Source organism: Hyla sarda, chromosome 4, assembly GCF_029499605.1.
Source record: "Hyla sarda isolate aHylSar1 chromosome 4, aHylSar1.hap1, whole genome shotgun sequence".
Lineage (NCBI taxonomy): Eukaryota > Metazoa > Chordata > Amphibia > Anura > Hylidae > Hyla > Hyla sarda.
In genome coordinates, this window is record NC_079192.1 from 304,811,729 (window position 1) to 304,832,753 (window position 21,025).

At 42.5% G+C, this 21,025-nt stretch overlaps 1 protein-coding gene across 1 annotated transcript in view; it reads left to right on the forward strand.

Moving 5' to 3' along the window:
* Window positions 1-5,684: 5,684 nt before the first annotated feature.
* Window positions 5,685-21,025, forward strand: part of PDE6A (phosphodiesterase 6A) — a 112,237-nt gene continuing 96,896 nt past the window's right edge. The window contains exon 1 of the mRNA XM_056569414.1: window positions 5,685-6,316. Coding sequence (XP_056425389.1) covers window positions 5,843-6,316 — 474 coding nt within the window. The 5' untranslated portion in view covers window positions 5,685-5,842. The remainder of the gene's footprint in view (window positions 6,317-21,025) is intronic.

The window sequence follows — 21,025 nt, forward strand, 5'->3', positions numbered from 1 at the left end:
GCTCCAGGCCCCTACAGTAAAATAGGCCCAGCCAGCCGCCAAAAAGGCTGCCGAGGAGCGGCCCCCCTCCCTGCCACTACACTATGCTACATGCTACAGCAACAGGCAGGGACCTCAGGCGCGGCCCGGGCCCGCCGCTGCCAGCACTATTACCTGCAAATGGCGCAGGCTCTTTAAAAATAATTTGGAATGACAGGCTGCCACTCTCGCGTTGCAGGGGTCAGAGGCTGTGACACGTCATACAGAGGCTTGGGGCAGACGTGCGTGCCTACGCGGTGCACGTCTACTCCCATGAGCCCCTGGCCAACCCAGAAATGATTTTTAAAGAGCCCGTGTCGTTTGCAGGTAATAGTGCTGGCAGCAGCGGGCTCTTTAAAAATAATTTCCGGGTTGGATTGACAGGCTAGGGGCACCGCGTAGGCACGCACGTCTGCGCCAAGCCTCCGTCTGACGTGTCACAGCCTCTGACCCCTGCAACGCGAGAGTGACACGAGCAGCAGCCTTCCCCGCATCCTCACACTGCAGCACCACCGATCTCCAGGAAGGTAGGGAGATCGAGGATCGGGTGCTGGGGTGATGTAATGTTAATGAGCTGGAGAATGAGGACAGGGAACGGGGGGGGGGGGGATTGCATTGATGATGAGGTGGAGGGGTGTGCTGGGGGGGCAGTTGCAATGATAAGGAGACTGAGGATGGGGCGGGGGGGTTGCAATGATGAGGAGACTGAGGATGGGGCTGGGGGGCGGTTGCAATGATGAGGAGACTGAGGATGTGGTGGGGGAATGCGATGATTAGGAGGAGGGGATGCTGGGGGGTGCAATGATGAGGAGGAGGGTGGAATGATGAGGAGACTGAGGGTGGGGTATGTTTGGGGGGGGGGTGAAATGATGATCATGAGGAGGAGGAGGAGGGTGGAATGATTAGGAGACTGAGGATGGGGTGTTGGGGGGGATGGAATGATAATGAGGAGGAGGGGAAGCTGGGGGGCGTGCAATGATGAGAAGACTAAGGCTTGGGTGTGTGGGGGGGTGCAATGATGAGGAGGAGGAGGAGGGTGGAATGATGAGGAGACTGAGGATGGGGTGTGTGGGGGTGCAATGATATTCATGAGGAGGAGGGTGGAATGATGAGGAGACTGAGGATGGGGTGCTGGGGGGGATGGAATGATAATGAGGAGGAGGAGGGGAAGCTGGGGGGGGGTGCAATGATGAGGAGACTGAGGATGGGGTGTGGGGGGGTGCAATGATGATGATGATGATGAGGGTGGAATGATGAGACTGAGGATGGGGTGGGGGGGGGGGTTCAATGATGATGATGAGGAGTCTGAGGATGAGGTGCGGGGGGGTTTGCAATGATGAGACTGAGGATGGGGGGGGTTGCAATGATGAGACTGAGGATGGGGGGGGAATAATATGGAGTGCGGGAGTGAAGAGCCAAGGATGGGTGGGGTGTATGGAGTGATGAGAATAGCGAGCATCTTGCGGAGGGGAGGGGGCATTGGGGTGATAAGCTAAAAAAGCATGGGGTGGGGGTGTTGATAAGACAGAGGATGGGATGAAGGGTATGCAGTGTATGGCAGTATTATATCCGGGGGGTAAAGTGTGTGGCAGTATTATATTCAGAGGGTACAGTGTGTGGCAGTATTACGTTCAGACGCACAGTGTGTGGCAGTATTATATTCAGGGGTACAGTGTGTGGCAGTATTATATTCAGGGGGGTAAAGTGTGTGGCAGTATTATATTCAGGGGTACAGTATGTGGCAATAATATATTTAGAGGGTACAGTGTGTGGCAGTATTATATTCAGGGGGTACAGTGTGTGGCAATAATATATTTAGAGGGTACAGTGTATGACAGCATTATATTCAGGGGGTACAGTGTGTGGAAATAATATATTTAGAGGGTACAGTGGTAGGCAGTTTTATATTCAGGGGGTACAGTGTGTTGCAATAATATATTTAGAGGGTACAGTGCGTGGCAGTATTATATTCTGGTGGTACAGTATTTGGCAGAATTATAATGTGTTATTATGAATATTGTCTTTATAAAGAGGATGAGGATCTGCTGACAATGTGAGGAGCCTATGATGTCCGGGCATCAGACTCTACAGAGAAGATGGAGCTGGAAGAAGTCCTGGCGTCTGGACCAGATAAAGAAGGAAAGGAAAGACAACAGAGAAGACATCACTCAGGTCACTGATATAATTGTGTGTTCTCCTGACTGTCCCATCAGCTCTGCAGTCACTTGTAAGTTCCGTAGTGATGATGGGTGACAATTTACCGCATTCTGTGGCTCTGCAGCTGTTTCAAAATGGCAACTTCCTTAATTCCTGAGTCTCTTCTGACATGATGGGAGTTGCAGCTTAGCAACAGCTGGAGAGCCACTTGAACCGAGGGGATTGGTGGGGGTCCCAGCAGTCTGACCCCCACCATAAAAATGGTCTGCTTATTTTAAAATGCCCGGGCCTATTTTTGGTCCCAGTCCAGCCCTGCCTGTCAGTCACTTAAATCACTGTGTATTCTCCTGACTGTGTCCCATCAGTGCTGTAGTCACTGATATCTTTGTGCGGCCGAGTAATAAAATTGCTTTGCGTTTTCATTTTATATATTATGTAAATATTTTCATAAAAAGGCCCAGAAAAATTCTCAGCACCAGGCCCATGATGCTCTTAATCCGGCCCTGGTTACAAGGATACCCAATATATATAGGTTTTATTTTATTTTACTACTTAATAAAAAATTATAACTACATGCACCAAAATGAGTATGTTTAAAATTGTCATCTTCTGACCCCTATAACTTTTTTTTATTTTTCCTCATACGGGGCTATCGAAGAGCTAATTGTTTGCACCGTGGTCTGTAGTTTTTTATTGGTACCATTGGTACTTTGTTTTGATTGGACTTTTTGGTCGCTTTTTATAAAAAATTTTTATGGTATATGAAGTGACCAAAAATGCACAATTTTGGTATTTTTTTACGTGCGGTTTAGCTACCCTTATATTTCAATAGTTCGGACATTTACACACGTGACAGTACCACATATAATTATTTTTATTTTTTATTTTATTTTTTTTTTAAATGGGAAAAGAGGGGATTCAAACTTGTATTAGGAAGAGATTAATTCACTTTTATTAACTTATTTTTTTTTTTTACTTTTTTTTTTTTTTTTAGCCCCCATAGGGGGCTATAGCATGCAATCTTTTGATTGCATACAATGATCATTGCTATGCCACAGGGTGCAGGGGGGCTGAGGAGACCAAGGATGGGGTGTAGGGGCAGGGTGATGAGGAGACCAAGTATAAGAGGGGGTGGGGGTGTATATGTATGTATGGTGTGTATAAGTATGATGTATATATGCATGATAGATCTGGGCATGTATGATAAATGTGTATGATAGATGTGTGTATGTATGATAGATCACACATCTATTGAACATACATCTATCATACATACATACATATACTCACACAATACATACACCAGTCATAGTTACATCTCTCATAAATACATAGATACACTGTACATCAATGCGGAGAGATTGGGGGCCAGGAGGCGATGTGGTATTGGTCGCCTTAGGGCAGCACAAACCTAAAATATACCACTGATGGGTTGGGGAATATTGGTTTAGATTGGTGTTCTCCAATCTGTTGCACAACTACAACTCCTATCTTGTTCTGACAGCCTTTTGGAGCAGGACTATGGGGTCTGGGAAGGGGGGCAGAAGGGCCTGGAGAGGACTTAAGGGTCTGGGGAGGGGGGAAGAGGAGCCTGGACAGGACTTAGGGGTCTGGGGGCAGAGGAGCCTGGAGAGGATTTAGGGGTCTGGGGGGCAGAGGTGCCAGGAGAGGACTTAGGGATCTGGGGGGGGGGCAGAGGTGTCAGGAGAAGACTTAGGGGTCTGGGGGGCATAGGTGCCAGGAGAAGACTTAGGGGTCTGGGGGGCAGAGGTGCCAGGAGAGGACTTTGGAATCTGAGGAGGTGGAACAGAGGAGCCTGGAGGAGAAGGACACAGAGGTCAGGGGAAGGATGGTGCAGGGGTGAGAGTCAGCTAAAGAAGAAACGGTGTGTGGCTGAATTATATTCAGTGGGTACAGTGTGTGGCAGTATTATATTGAGGGCACAGTATTTGGCAGGGTTATAATGATTATTGTCTTCATAGAGGATGAAGATCTTCTGTCAAAGTGAAGTACCAATGAAGTCTGGGTGTCAGAGTAGATGTAGCTAGAAGAAGTAATGACGGTTTGTACCAGATGTGGAAGAAAAAGACAACAGAGAAGACATCACTCAGGTCACTAATATCATTGTGTGTTCTCCTGACTGTCCCATCAGAGCTGTAGTCACTTGTAAGTTCTGCAGTGATGATTGGTGACAATGTACCCCCATCTGTGGTCCTCCAGCTGTTGCAAAACTACAACTGCCATAATGCCTGAGACTCTCCAGACATGATGGGAACTGTAGTAGCTCTTAAACAGCTGGAGAGCCACTTGAACCAAAGTGATTGGGGGTTCCCAGCAGTCGGACCCCCTACCCCCCAAAAAAAAAAGTCTGCTTATTCTAAAATTTCTGGACCTATTTTTGGTCCCAGTCCAGTTGGGGGGGGGGGGGGGGTTGGGGGCCCGAAGGCAATTTTTTGCATCGGGGCCCTGTGGTTTCAAGCTATGCCCCTGGTTTAGGTGGTTAAAGGATTGGCATCGGGGAGAACATTGATACCGATCACTGACAGCAAGTGTCAGCTGCAGAAAGCAGTTGGGACCTACCCGCCCTATTCTTAGTTTATGCCCATGTGCCAAATGCATTTGGCCTGCATTGGCCTGGGCACATGTAGTGGTCAAGTGCGATCTGTACCAGCTTCTTTGTCAAGCTTACTCAGGTGGCTGAAGTATAAGAGGCTTGGACAGTAAAATGTGTGTCTAAAGTGCTAAAGGCCATCATCCTCCGCTCTGTCACCTGGAGTGGCGCAGGACTTCGCCTGTAGACCGCACAATGAAATGACATAATTGTGTGGCCTGCAGCATATGGCTATGCTGCTCTATAAGACAGGAGGCCCTGCTCCTGTACATACATTATGGAGCACGTTTTGCAATCGGCATAATGTATGTACAGGAGCAGGAACTACTGCTTACATCCAGTCTTCCTACTCCTGTGCAGGTGCTGCTGTAAGGGGGCGCACAGGCAGCAGCCTGCCCCCCTCTGATTTACCATGATTTCTCCAGGTATCCCGGTAGACCAGTCAGTCCTGGTCGCTGCTGCTGTGCCCCCTTGCAGAAGCCCCTGAGATGAGTGCCTCATTCACCTTATGGAAGCTACGGCTGCAAGTACCAGCATGTGAATCTGGCCTTAGATTCCTCAGAGAGTTCTGCAGTAATATAAAAAATTCTCATCCAGGGTCTGATAGCATCTCAATTCCATGTAGGTATCTGCTTTAGTATACTGTGAATTTTCAATCAGTTTTTCTCTTCCAACTACTGCAATGGAATGAGTATCATTGGCAATCATCTTCAGCCTTTAATATGATTGGTTACTGGATTACAGAAATGTCACGTGACCATTTAAAATGATCAGGGTAATCCTCATTTCACCTTCACTATTAGTGGAATAATGCTGGCCTTGCTAAGAATCATCTTACACGAATGCTTCCAAATCAGGCTTACAGCTCAGAGCAGGGAGATGGCATGAGCTCCTTCTGTCCCCCTGAAGGAGAAATACCCAGGGAATATCCTAATTTCCCTGGGTTTCTGTAAATCTCCATTTTTTATTTTTTATTTTGATGTGTTGAACTTTCTCCGCTGGATTCAGAGGCATTCCTGGGAAGGTGCAGTCTGATCCGTAAGTACTGTACTCAACATGAGTGGGCTGACAGAGGAGGCCGTGGAGAAATTCTTAGACTCTAACCCAACATTTGCCAAAGAGTACTATGACAATAAATTTAGACCTGGTGTTATATATGAGCTTCTGAGCTCCGAAAGAACCAATGTGGACTTCAGCACTTATCATGACCTAAGCAGCGTGGAGGAAAGTGAAATAGTCTTTGACTTGATCAGAGGATTCCAGGAGAACCTAAATGTTGAAAGATGTGTCTTCAATGTACTCAAGAGGATATCCTTTGTTATTCAAGCGGACCGTATGAGTTTGTTCATGTACCGCATGAGGAATGGTACTGCGGAATTAGCCACCAGGCTTTTTAATGTCAATAAGGATGCTGTCATGGAAGATTGCCTGATACCACCGGACTCTGAAATTGTATTTCCTTTGGATATTGGAGTACTGGGATTGGTGGCACAGACCAAGAAATTAGTTAATGTTGGAAATGTATCAGAGGTGAGTAAAATATATGTCAAATACTTTGCTACCTACTGTTCTAGCCTTATGTGCAAACCGTACTTGCTATTGTTTCCTTCTTTGCCTAGCCTGCATACCGAGTATAATAATTCCATGCAAGAGTTCAAGCAGGTCATGTACAATACACATGGATATCTAATCCAGGATTAAATCCTTTCTTTGAAATGTAGTTGCACCTTTACAAGATAAGCTGCCGTGTGTATGTCATTGCATAAAGCCTGAATTTCTTTCAGTTAGTAAAACCTTTTTCTAGTTTCTTAAAATAGCCTGATATCTATATTTGTCACAAGTAGTAGATTTTAAAGTACTATACACACTAACTAAGCATTTACTCACAGAATTCTAAGGCAGTTCTACAGAGCTCATTTGTGTCTGAGAGGATAATCCCATTAAGATGATATAGGTGGAAGACATGTCAAGGAGAGCTATATACTTTTTTGGGCTTGGTATACTTTTTATTTGCCTTTTATTTATTACTACTCTGATACCAAAATGTATTACAAAGTCAAATACCATATACTGTATGATGTAATCATAAGTACACTAGATGAGCTAATATTATCCATGAAAAGATGAAAATGTATAATAAATATTACACATACTTTTAAGGTAAGTATTTGAAAATCACAAAAAGTATACTCTTATGATAGATTATTATACTCGTATAGATCAGTCAAAATAGCATCAATCATAAGGACAAACATTCCAAAACAAACAATTAAAATATATATATTTTTACAGTTTTATTTAATAAAAAAAAAAAAAACATAAAAAGCAATGATAAAACCTACCAAATTGGCCTGGCAGATGCTACAAATAGGGGGTTATCTCTTTTGGGTGTCACTGAGGGGAAATCTTCTGCTTATATACATTAAAAAACAAATAATGAAAACTTGTCTGAGCTGTGCTTGACATATAGAGAAATTCCACACTAAGGGTGCATATTTTCTGCTGCAGATCTGCTGCAGATTTGAGTCAGCAGATTTTTCTGTCCATTGAAGTCAATGGGCAGCAAAATCTGCAGCAGATCTGCAGCATAAATATGCATGTGTGAACATACCCTAGGGGTGCATTCACACGTGAGTATTTTCTGCTGCAGATCTACTGCCGATTTGCTTCAACAGATTTTGCTGCCCATTGAAGTCAATGGACAGCAAAATTTGCAGCAGCAAATCTTCTGTAGCAAAAATACGCACGTGTGAATGCACCCTAATGGGAACATTTTACATGAGCAATCCTTCCCATAGTAAATGGTACATTTCCCCAAAATGAAGTATTTTCTGCACTGATGACTTACTCTGTATGATAGCTACAGCCCAGCATTAGGATATAAAAATTAAAGCAGGTCAGATACATTCCCTCACTGGAAGTGAGCATCAAGGTCATTTACACACAGTGATTCCTACTGTGATGGGTCATTTCTGGCTAAAAATAAGAACAAACCTCCCAAAAAGGAATAAACAGTAATTAAGTAAAAACTGTGAAAAATACAGTATATATATATATATATATATATATATATATATATATATATATATATATATATATATAATTTGTGGTGGCCCAGTACGAGATGGTGTTGCCCCATACCTTTCCTGCCCTGTCAGGCAGTGTCCCCAGAGCCCCCTGAAGTTGTTTCCCCATTTGTATATATGTTGGATACTAAAGATGTGTTATACCTTTAATAAAATGTACCATGTGATTGATAGCCTGGAGGTACCAGTCACCAGCTGACCCACAGAGTGATCTATGGGCTCCCTTCTAGTCTCCCCCATATAAACCCTGGGTGGAGCTTGCTTTGCTCTCTTGCTTCCTGCTGAGGTCCAGTCAAGTCGTGCCAATAGTGTGCGCCCAGAATAGTGGAGGCCTCAAGTCAAATCCTGCAGCCATAAGTCAAGTGCAAGTAAGATAAAGTCACCGTCCTGTCAGTCACAAATCAGTCAAGTTAAGTCACCTGTCTACCCAGTGTTGTCTGCACTAAATTCTCCAGTCCAACTACAAGTCCCAGCAAACCTGCGAGGTCTCTGTGTCACTGGTCACCTCATTGGGCCCTGACTGTACTGCATAGACTATAACAACTGTCTACCCTCAGTAAAGCTACCGTTGTCCGTAACTTGGCGTTGGTGTCTTCATTGCCCCCATGCCGTCCAGAATCCAGCGGTATACCTTCGGGTGGTTAAGGATAAACCATGCCCTGGTGTTATGAACACAAGGGGTTAATACCATCTGCCCAAAGGGTAATTACATCTGCCCTGCACCTCACACCCCACCATACCACATAATATTATTAATATATATATATATATATATATATATATATATATATATATCTTTGTAAAAAATATACCGTCACAGCAGAGAAGGAGGCCTTGAATATCATCGGACAAAAAGCTTAAAATACTGCCAAAACTTTATGTGGACACAATAAAACAACAGCTGTAAGATATTCAGGCCCTCCGCCTCTGCTGTGACAGTGTTTTCTATCTTGTTTGTATCTCTGGACTGGCACCCTAGTTGGTCCCTTGCAGGCTGGCATGCTTAAAATGCTCTTCTACCAGCTCACTCTAACAATCGGTGGTGTCTGAACACTCAGACCCCTACTGATTAAAACTTTTTCCATGTCTCTATATTGTATCAGAAGTTTTTTAAAGTAACAGTGCTTATTCAAAGGGAAACTCTCAGGTGCATCACCCACACTAACATTCTTATACAGGTTATTAGATCAGATGATGTTGATTCCAATGCAGGTTAAATTTTTTAGATCCATTGCATCTTTCTTAATATGTAAATTAGATTCCTGGCGTACTGATATTCCTCTCTTTATCCCGTTGCCAATATGGGCTGTGTCCTTGTCATCACATATGGCTCCTAATGATGAACCGCATGTGCTGATTCCCCACGATAAGGATCACACTGCACATGTCAGCCATATGCTGAAGAGAGGAATATAAATATTTATAAAGGGGAGGGGATTATATCACTGCACCAATGTGGGTAGGCAGAATGGTGCACCAAGAAACTTATTCACATATAAGAAGTTTTGTCCATAACTTGGGAAAAGTGTAACACCATCACCCGCGCTATCAACCTGTATAAGCAGGTCAGTGTAGGGGATGAATAACTGTGACTTAGATAACAATAAGATCACATTTTAGTAGTAGTCAGTGCAGAAATCAATGTCATTTCAAAGAGGCTTATTTTAGAGTTCATCCATGAATCAGTAGGCCATCAGTCCTTAGTTACTTACCAGAATTTCAAGTTACTTAGCAGAGTTTCTAGTTGCTTACCAGAGTTTCTAGTTGCATGATCAGCCCAAAAACTGAGTTCTTCATATAGTGAATTTATGAATAGTCACATCCAAGCTTGAGATCACTGTATGCGATGCAAAGTTGGTTAGAATGGTTCTAAAACATATGAAAACTTGTTCTCTTGACTGGTTACCATACTTTACCATCTGACAGTCTGATGAATTCACTTGGATTTGGCATATGGCAAAATGCTTAGGTTGGGTTCAGTATTTAGAGCTAACATTGAAGCTCATTTTGGTCAGCAATTTTAGCCAAGCCAGCAGAGAAACCAAGACAAAGTAAACTTTATTGGAAATATTTATACCTTTTGACAAGTTTTGGACCTACTTTTGGACCTAGTTTTGGCTAAAAAAAACTGACCAAATACTGATCAAATTACTACAAATAATATTTGACAAAATATTCCAAATATATACAGTATTTCCAAAATGAAAACTTTAGTAGGGAAAAATAATCTGAATGATGGTCTGCAGATGTCTTCTATAGTCTGGGAAAGCTTAAAAGAAACCTGCCAAATGGAAAGTGAATTCTTCCATTGGACACTTGGTTATAGAGCTGAGAAGACTATTATATAGTTTTATGGAAAAACATTCTGTATAATTTGGCATTTCCTGAGCTAAACCTCTGCTCATTCTGGGTTAAGGAGTCCACTGGGTGGTCCTACAGAGTATTTGACACCCTTTTCTGTATCCACATTCATACAGAAGGATATCAATCACTGAAATTGGGACTGACCGCTGGAATTCTAAGCCTCAGCTCAGAAGAAATTAAAATCAAGAAATGTTGTACAGAAAGATGTTCCATTAATGGGATACACTGTTGCTATACATCTTATCCCATTTCCATGCACACACGCCCGTCACGCCTCCTCCCATAGACATGAATGGAGGGGGCATGGCTTGACGTCACAAGAGGGTGTGCCATGATGTCACAACAACAGCCTTCCAAACCCAACATTCTGAACATAATTTTCAGAATGCCGGGAATCTGTGCGGAGATCGTGGGGGGTCCCAGTGGCATAACCCCCATGATCAGACATCTTATCCCCTATCCTATGGATAGGGGATAAGATGTCTAGTAATGGAGTACCCTTTAAACAATTTGTACATCTGTTCAGCTCTTCTTACTCTATAGCATAATGCCTATGGGTCAACTCCATTTTCTGTGTCACATATTCACTTTAATGTTACAGTTTCTAATTGATTTGCAGTAGTTGAAACCTGTATTGAACACCATTTTTCTAACTACATATTATTAAAAGGTGCTAATGAGATAATTTTCACCAGATATTGGTAACATTCCAAATAATCCATACATACAAAGAAACCAAAACAAATAATTTATGTGTAATAATGTGAAAGGACACAGGGAAAAAGTCTTTGTTGGTAATGGCAGCTTCAAGGTGCCCCCTGTATGAAAAAGCTAGTCGCATGCATTGCTACTAGTTTCTCAAACAGTCTTTAAATCTTTCTGGTTCTGCGGGCCTTTTCTATGAATCATGATCTTCAGTTCTTTACATGATCTTCAGTTTCTTTAAATTTTCAAGGAGTCAGGACATAGGCTGGGTCATTCCCGCAGCTTTATTCTCTTTCTTTGAAACCATTAAGATATTCCCTAGCTGTGGGATCATTGTCTTGCTGAAACGTCCACTTCTCCCTCATCTTTATCATCAGCAGTGTTTTGTCAAGATTGCCCATTCATCCCTCCTTCAATCATGGGAAGTTTGCTAGAACCATTTGCTGAAAAGCCGCCCCACACCACGATGTACACTTTTGTATTATGGCCCCAAAGGTGCTCACTGAAACTTTCAGAAGCTTAGAAATATGCCTGTAACCAACACCATTGTTATGTTTTGCAACAATTAGGTTGGAAAGGTCTTGAGACGGCTCTTTTTTTTTACTCATCATGAGATGTGTCTTGTTGACACCTTGGCAATGAGACCTTTTTGTAGGCCATCAGTTTGGACTGAACCAGCTGATATTAATTTGCACTGAAAAGTATCTGTATTGCTTTTTTGATTACTGCTAGATTTCAGCTGTTGTCTTTCCATGTTGTCTTTGATTTCCATGCCTTTTTGTACCTCCCTTTTTCATATATTCAATACTTTTTCCCTGTGTATTACACATAACTTAATTTATCAGCGTATTTGTTTTGGTTTATTTGTATGTATTATGGGTTACTTGGGATGTTACCAACATCTGGTGAATAATTCATGTCAATAGCCCCTTTGGAAATATATTTAGGAGTAAAAATGGTAACGTGTTCAATACTTATTTCACCCATTTGAAGCTGCAAAGAAGGGACCAATACAGTATATCTAGCAAGCATATATTGATGTAGTTTTGATGTAATTTTGTATACTTTATATCCATAAAAGTTTCTATAATACTTTTACAATCAGAACCAGAATGGAAGGAATGGAAGGAATGTTATGGTCTTGAAAAGAAGGCAGCCATATTGTTTGGATAATGTTAGAGAATGTTTGAGAAGCGTGGTTAATTAAAATAAAATGTCTTTTAAAGAAAATATGAGACTGATTAGAAGTCATATTAAGTATGTAAGTAAGTACAATATAGTATTGTACACATATCTAGTCCTCAAGACTTGTCTTCTGGTTGCTGACTCACCAGCCCCATGTCTCCTCTAAGGCCTTCTGGATAAGTTGTAGGCACCATGAGGGACATTTATCAATGTTTGCTTATTTATTGATTTTTTTGTAATTTTTTCCTTACTTTTTTCAGCCTGTTGATAATTTTCTTTAACATAAGCAATTTTTCCTTTTTTACTTTGGTAGTAGCTTTTTCTGCTCCATGTTTGAGCTGGAGTAAATGTAATCAATTTTTAATCTTGTTGCGACTTTTTTTTTTGCGCAATTGCGACTGTCGCAGTTGATAAATACCCGAATAAAGCAAATCCATTTTGAAAAATTTACTACGTAAGCAAGTTTGAATTTTCTTGCTTTTCTTGTTCTTCATGCAAATTGTCGCACGAAAACACACTTAGTCGCAGTTGCGACAATTTTGCGACAATTATAGTAAAGAAAACCTGATTAAACCCGTTGATAAATGTCCATCTATAAGGTTTGCAAAGACTGATTTACTTTTGTGAAGGGCCCTATTTTCTCCAATTCATGTGTGATAGTCAAAGACATCGGGCTTAAGAAAGTGTTAGTGTAATAGAAATAAAGCTTTGACTTGTCACAGAGACATGTTTTTTATCACCTGTGTGCTGAGACCCCAAAGATGGCTAGAAGAAGCAAAGATACATGTTTCTCTCCCCATCTCCCCTCATTGCAAAAGACAGATTATATATAACGTCTACGTGCATCTCTTACCTCTAGCAATCAGTGGTGGTCTCAGCACCCAGACCCCGACCACTTTAATCACCTGTACTGAAACACTTACTGTCTTGGCTGCTGATAGGAGCTCCTGCGCTCGCTTCATAGTTGCACTGCCATTAAGTACATACAGTTATGTCCTGATGCCTTAAGTGCCAGAGCACCTGGATGTACATTTACGTCCATTGTCCTTGAGAGGTTAAGGTCTTTCATATCAAAGCAAGGTGGTTGTTATTTCAGATTGGTAGCTGGATTCCTTTTTTCAGATAGCATAAATGGCATGCCACAAGCATGCGTGCTTGACTGCTTTTATGCATTAATTCACTGCTGTGATCAGTGTCTGCGATTTACCTTCATTGTCTATAGGGAGTCTAAAGGAGTCTGAAAATCAGCTCAGGTCTTGTCACATGCCCACAATGCTGCTTTCATATTAAAGTTACTTTCACACAGCAGTACTTGAATAGAAGTAAGACATAAACAGAGAAACTATAATGGAAAGATCTGCACCTCTTCCATGCTTTAGATGTGTCATGTGGTTAGTAGATGTTGTGAAAAAAATTCAAATGTATTTTGCCGTCTTTTTCCATTGCTTTAGAAACATGGTTCACTCTTGGCCGACTGATCAGCTATTTGAAGGGATTGTGGAGCTGCAGCCTTTTCATTGTTTACATCAGGGATTACTGCATAACAATGTACTATTCTTTGCAGCTGTGCATGTCATTGTACATGTGCCCAAATCTCTTTCTGTGCTGATGTAAAAACCTTTTTTCCTCTAAACGTAGAGGATGCCCCCTTGTTATAGACACAGTCCTGGGTATAAATAGATCATGGGAGAGATCTCTGTACTGTCCCCTGATAAATTTATACATAGTTATTAGGTCTCCCTTAAGCCTAAACTAAATAACCCAAATTCTGATAATCTTTCTGGGTACTTTAATCCTCCCATTCCCCGTATTACCCTGGTTGCCCGTCTTTGAACCCTCTCCAGCTCCACTATATCTTTCTTGTACACTGGTGCCCAGTACTGTACACAGTATTCCATGTGTGGTCTGACTAGTGATTTGTACAGTGGTAGAATTATTTCCTTGTCGTGGGCATCTATACCCTTTTTCATGCACCCAATGAGTTCATTTGCCTTTGCAGCAGCTGCCCGACACTGGTTGCTACAGCTAAATTTTCTATGTCAGTCATCCCCAATATTTTTCTGTTTAATACTTGTCCCCAGCATGTATTTTTTCTCTCTATGTGCATAACTTTACATGTGTTTGTGTTAAACCTCATCTGCCACTTCTCAATCCAAATCTACCACCAATCCAGATCCATTTGTAACAGGGCACTGTCCTCTACTGTGTTAACCGGTTAAAACAGTTTAGTATCATCTGCAAAAATGTACACTGTTGTGTGTAATCCCTCCACAAGGTCATTAATAAACATATCAAGGAGAATAGGGCCCAGAATTGACCCAATGATAACCAGTGGTACACCTACTGCTTAGCGAAACCAGACCCCACTGGGGGCGCACACCAGGTGAGGTGCAAGCCACCAAACAGATCTACCATGGCCACCACTTTTTACATACATACGCAATGGCAGATATCCACAGTGAGAGAAGATAAACATCAATGTGTCAACTAAGACAGTGTCAGGAGGGCTCAGCAGTGGCAGTGAAGTAGTCAGCTGCAGGAGGGAGTTAATTTTCTGAACCACATCTAAGTCCCAGTCAGAAGTTCAGGAGAGCTGCGCTGATGTCACATAACTTATTTGTTACATCAGATGGTGTGACTGCATATGTGTCCCTACATAAATATAAGTAAGACTGTGGGGAATAAGGGAGGCACCATTGCTGAGGATTGGCTATACCTGAAGGCAGCAGCAGCAAGTGCAAGGGAGCATGTGAGTCAGTAGATACTGTGCCCCTCTCTCCTTAGGATTAAATACTGAGCTCCCTATATGGATTACATATTATGACAGTAGTTAATCCATATAGGGGGCAAGTATGTTGTGTGTCCGCTAAGGGACTTTGAAGTGAGCTCAGAAGATGCAAAATACACTTGCTAGACCATTAGGAAAGCAGATCGGGACCATTACAGCAAAATCACTAGAAGACGACAGCCAGAGGGTCCCTACTTGCTTTTGTGCTGTCCGATCGGTGCTCCAGGAACACAGGCAACCATGGTAGCCTGTGAAGGTGAAGCGCCGATAACACTGATTAGTGTTATGCTATGGCACAGCATTGTTCAGTGTTTGCAATTGAAAGATTGCAGGTAATAGTGCCCTATGGGAACTAAAAAATTGTTAGAAAAATGTAGTCCAGGGAACTAAACTTATCAAAAAAGTGTCTCTTATCCTTGGGGAGAGCTCATTTAGTGAAGATGATGTGCTTTGGGAAGTTGTTGTACCCCTTGCAGACGATTCCCCTTGTATAGCCTAAAAAAACTGCAACTGACTAAACAACTGGGATGGTTAAATATGCCATGCATTCGCACATATAACATGGCAGCTTTATTCCGACATGTTAGAGATTGGGTGCTAGGGAGTACATATTTTTCTGACTTAGGCTGGGTTCACACCACGTTTTGTAACTACAGTTCCCGTATACGGCTGGGAGGAGGCGTGGCTTAATCGCTGCGCCCGCACTCAGCCGTATAGAGGAACTGTATTTAATACATGTCTATGAGCTGACCGGAGTGAACCGCAGCCTCTGGTCGGCTGCGTTTTTGGCTGTATGCGGTTTCCCGACCGCAGGCAAAAACGTGGTCGACCGCGTTTTTGCCTATGGTCGGGAAACCGCAAACGGCCGAAAAAGCAGCCGACCGGAGGCTGCGGTTCGCTCCGGTCGGCTCATAGACATGCATTAAATATGGTTCCCCTATACGGCTGAGTGCGGGCGCCGCGATTAAGCCCCGCCCCCCTCCTCCCAGCCGTATACGGGAACCGTAGCTACAAAACGTGGTGTGAACCCAGCCTTAGACTGGGATGTTAACACCCTCCTTCACTCTAAATACTCGGTGATACGATGTAGTGCCCTCCTACATGACACAATACCTTTTGGGATATGCACATTTATGTAATTCTGGGATCCCCAGCATTCAAGGCAGAATGAGACAACAAACTCTACAAACTATGGGTTGACAGGGGGGTTGCTACTGTAAGGGGGGACTCTCTTAATGTAGCTTGAAGTTAGACCAAAATTCCACTTCCCCCGCTTCCCAAATCTTACCATATTATCAGATTCGGGCCTTTTGTAGGTTTCAAGCCAGACACATTTCGATAACCTGGCCATGGAGGCCAAATTTGATCTGATGGGCCAACAGACTAGCTTATATTCGCATATTTATGGGTCTCTAAGGGAACATTCTACGCATACCATGGCTTCAATCTTTGATCATTGGGCCAAAGACGTAACTGCTGAGGACCTAACTTCTAAATTCCTGTAGGGACTGAGGCATGTGTGAGAGGCGGTAGTGGGGGGGGAAGGCTGGTGAGAGATGCATTTTAAGATTCTCCATAAAGCGGTCTATGCCTTTAATTTTTCCCATTTGGAGGACCCCACACCACTCCATTACCTGAAAGCATGCCCTAAGCACCATTTAGATAAGGCAGACCTTCTACATTGCCTTTGGCATTGCGGGGAGGTAGCTGACTTTTGGAAAGTCATATGGGCTTTCTTAGTCATATTTGGAATAGGGACATTACTCTTGACTCGTTACTTTATATTTTCCATTATATTATGTTTACTTCGTTCTTGTCCCCCACCCCAATGGTGGCATCGAAGGGTATTCATCTGGCCTTATTGGTCGGAGTGAAGTGTTTACTGAGACACTGGCTTTAAGATACTGTGCAGAGCCTGTTGGAAGTTTATAGCTACCCTGCTTAGGCTACTCCACTTTGACTCCATGGAGAAGCTTAAGGACCCTGACAAACATGCCATGGCATTCTTCTTTAAGTGGCAAATAGTTATTAAGAAGGTTATGTCTGAAGAGGATAGGCAACACCTGATGGCAAAATATAAAATGACTAAATGGTATGCTTTGGAAGCGTTAAAGAACTCCCTTGGGGTACTCAAAGTGGCCAAGACTCGACCGACTTAGAAGATGTATGGGATGTTGCATGTGACTTCCTGGCCATGTGACTGTATGGGATGTTGCATGCTGATCCCGGCCTTCTGACTCTTGACCTTCTTTTGTTTTCTGTACCTGTTTGATTGGATTATTGACCTTCTCTGTCTTTTGCATTGGGTGACCATGTGTCTGTGTTTGTCCTTATTCATGTTTTTTTTTCATGCTTCTTCCTCCATGTTGTCCTGGTTAATTACATGTAGGTTTCTTTGATGAAGAGCACCACGTTTGTTAGGGTTGGCTTGTTTGTTTTTTTCTTTTGTTTTAGTTATTTTTCTGGATCCTAGAGGAACATTTTCTGCAAGGATATGGACACATGAACGAAGTATTTGTTGTCATTTGAGCTAATATGTGTTTTGATTATTCAGCTTTTGTCTTTTTACTCCTTGCTTTATATGTCCCTTTCCATATGGACAAACATTGTAACTTTTTATGATGCAAAATAATACAAATTGTTATTATGAAAAAAAAAGTGTCTGATTGTGGGGGGTCCGACCGCTGGAACTGCTCGCCATCTCATGTACAGGGCCCAATCTACTTATCCATCCTCAATGCACCCCAGCACATTCCTGTACGAGTGCAAGTGACAGCCCATTCTGCCAATCACCAGATGCGGTGGGTCATCCCTGAGGCTGATGATTGACTGAGCGAGCAGTCACTTTCGTTTGCCCAGGTAGGTTGGGGCCGCAGCACATCAAGGATGGGTAAGAAGACAGAGCCTCATACATGTGATTGCAGGGGGTCCCAGCGGTCGGGACTAACCCAACAGCCAACACCCCTCCACCCTACCTCCATCGCCCTGATAAGTTTAGTTCCCCAGTCTACCGCTTTAATAAATGTAAATAAGCCCCTGCCCTAACAAAAGTTTGAATCACCCCTTTTTTCCTAATTTTCAAATAAAATAATCAAAACACAAAAGAATAAAGCATATATAGATCAGAAGCAGCCCAAAAAAGAATATAATGTTTATTGTAACATAATGTACAACATAATGTACACAAAAAAAGACAATTACATTTAAAAACGTAAAATGCATGAGAATGTAAGCAAACTAGAGAAACCACTCTGTTACATGACAGAGCAGAAGCAGGGCTACGTAAAAAGTCACACATGTGGATGGGACTATTATGTATTCACGCACATGCCCAAATATAAGCTAATCTGGCAGAAGGGAAATGCAGAGTATGTAGATGAATAAATAAATTGCTTTTGTGCAGCACTGACTTAGGGTCACTATATAGCCTGTAAAGGGAAGCATAAAGACGAGTGCTACCAAAAAGACCACATCCTGCATGCTAGTAAAAAGTGTAACAGCGTAACACTGTAACAAAAGTGTAACAAAAATATACACATTTTATAGCCAATGTATATTACAAATATACATATAATGTTATTATCTATATTGTATAAAATGTTTTCACAAATGGAAGGTACACTTTAAAATATTTTAAAAAAAATACCAAAGTCTTCGGTATATATTCCCAAATTTTTCAAAATTGATTTTTTATTTATTTTTTAGTATATATTTCTTCCTTTTTTTTAAATTTATTTATTTTGCCATGTAGCATTGCTATTGAGCATTTTTTTTATCTTAACATGCTGGAGAAGGTATATTGAAACTGCTACTGTTCAAGCAGGCCTGGAATACTACTGTTTGGTATCTATGTACCACTAGTGAGTGGGCAGTTTTTGTTTTTAATCTTATTACATTTGTGCCTATTTGGACTAGGACATCATTTGTTGTTACTGTTTTATATCTATGCAGCATCCCCTCTAATCCCTGGTCATGGGTGAAGTGAATTCAGCCCTATTAAAGACCAACCATAGGTTTTTGGAAGGTAACAGGTGCCCAGTGGCACACCCACTAGGTGATAGGGTAATCTGAGGAGGGATAGGTTTCGGTAAAGGGACCCTTTGCTGGGTAATTGTACTGTCTAAACTTAGGGTGAATCTTTTCCCTATACTAGGGAGAGTTAGTGGGGGTCACAATTCATTACAATCCTGTATCCGGCTCCCGGCTCTATATCTGTTGCTTCTGTTACTTGGTTTGGTGTGGTTTTTGCCCAAATGGGTTTCATATTGGGCTCTTTTGACAGTATTGGGGTGTTATGGCACTGGGTATTGTTTGCTATTTCCGTCCAATTGTTTAAATGTGTCTAATAAAAGCTATATATTAGGTTTAATTCACAGTGATAGCCATTGTAGCACACACCTTTTTTCACCTCCCCGTATGGGCTGATCTGGAGTTATACATGTATTTCATTGAGATACTTCAATATAGTATCTCTTAGAAACCTTCAAACTATTTACATATACTGCAAGTATTGTAAGTTACTTTATGTGACCATTGACAAACACATCCAGAGGTGCATTTATAATGTTTGTGGCTAATAAGGAGTACAAAACTTCTCTCCAATGTGTTTCCAAAAAATGTGTTATAAGGCATTGTTCACACTGCATTTGTTTTTATGGTCAATGTAACTGTTTTATACTTCTGAAGAGGATAAAACGTAAACAGATTTCCCGTTGATTTACATTCTAATATAAAAACGAAAAAACTAACAAATTAATTGTAATGTATACTAGTACTGGAGATGGGTATTTGGTCCAGGAATTTATAAATGCAATGTATAAATGCAATGAGTCAATGATTTATATAGACATGAGCAATTAGATGACTGCTGATGAGGTGTCATTGATGTAATCAATGCATTTATGTAATTGGAAGGATGCTTTTCGGTATATAGCATTGTGTGCAATTTAATATTAGGTGCAGAAGGTAGACTTTAACTGGGGCCACTGACTCTTGGGCCCACTGGCAGTGGTGCAACATTTATCTTTTATTTATTTATTTATCTTTTTTTGGAGGTACAAGGGATGCATTACTACTGTTAAGGGCAGCTCTCTGGCGGGACGCTCCTGCACACGTGTCCTGGGCATTGCTAATAGTAACGCTCTGGCCGTGCAGTCTGGCCAGGAGCTCACTCTCCTACCTACCTTTGGTGGCTCCGGGACGCGCCTGCATACGAGTCCCGGGCATACCCTTACCTCGCTCCCTCTCTGGTCCTTCTCCTCCTGCACATTGCCGGCGTGTGCATCCCCTCCCCTTAGGGCGTGCGCACGCCGGCACCTCTATATTTCAATGGCCAGTACGCCCATAATTTGTCCACTGTTTGGCGGACCTTACATTAATCCGGCACCTCCCTGTTATGGTGCCAGATCTTTGTGCTTGTGCCTTAGAGAAAGCATTATCTTGTGTACCTATTAGTGTTCCAGACCTCCTGCTTGTGACCTGACCTTGCACCTTTGCCACCTGCCTCCTGACCTTGTGCCCATGACCTGACTGTGCTCCTTTGCTGCCAGCCTTATGACCTTGTGCCTGTGACCTGACTACGCTCCTCTGCTGCCTGCCTCCTGACCTGTGCTTCGTCTGACTACGCCTCATCTCCTGTGCCAAGTTTCACCTGGGCAACCTGTGTGAATGGATTGTGCCAGGGGTAGCGACCTTGGTGCCACCTGACGCCTGGTGAAAACCAGTGGCACTTTAGACTTCACTCCCTGGTACAGTTCAGTCCTTGTTCACACAGGACAGCGTATCCACTTCTCAGTTATTATGGTAAGGCCATAACAACTACCAATGAGACCATATAAATGAGGAGTTTGTAGAGGGGTAAGAAATAAGTAGAGGGGCAGAAATAAGTTTCGGCTGAAAAAGAGGAAAGAACATGAGTCCAGAACTTCCCAATGAGGGAGCTACAAATCAGCATCCCTTAGTATGCTGATGAAGTTAAAAACTCTGGTAGGAAAAGGAAAGGGGATACAACTATTAGGGGTCTGTTAGTGGTGGAACATTGCACAGAGGGTTTTCTATTGAGGGGAGGGGGGGGGAGACCTACCCGATGGAGGCATTATTGGTGCAAATGGG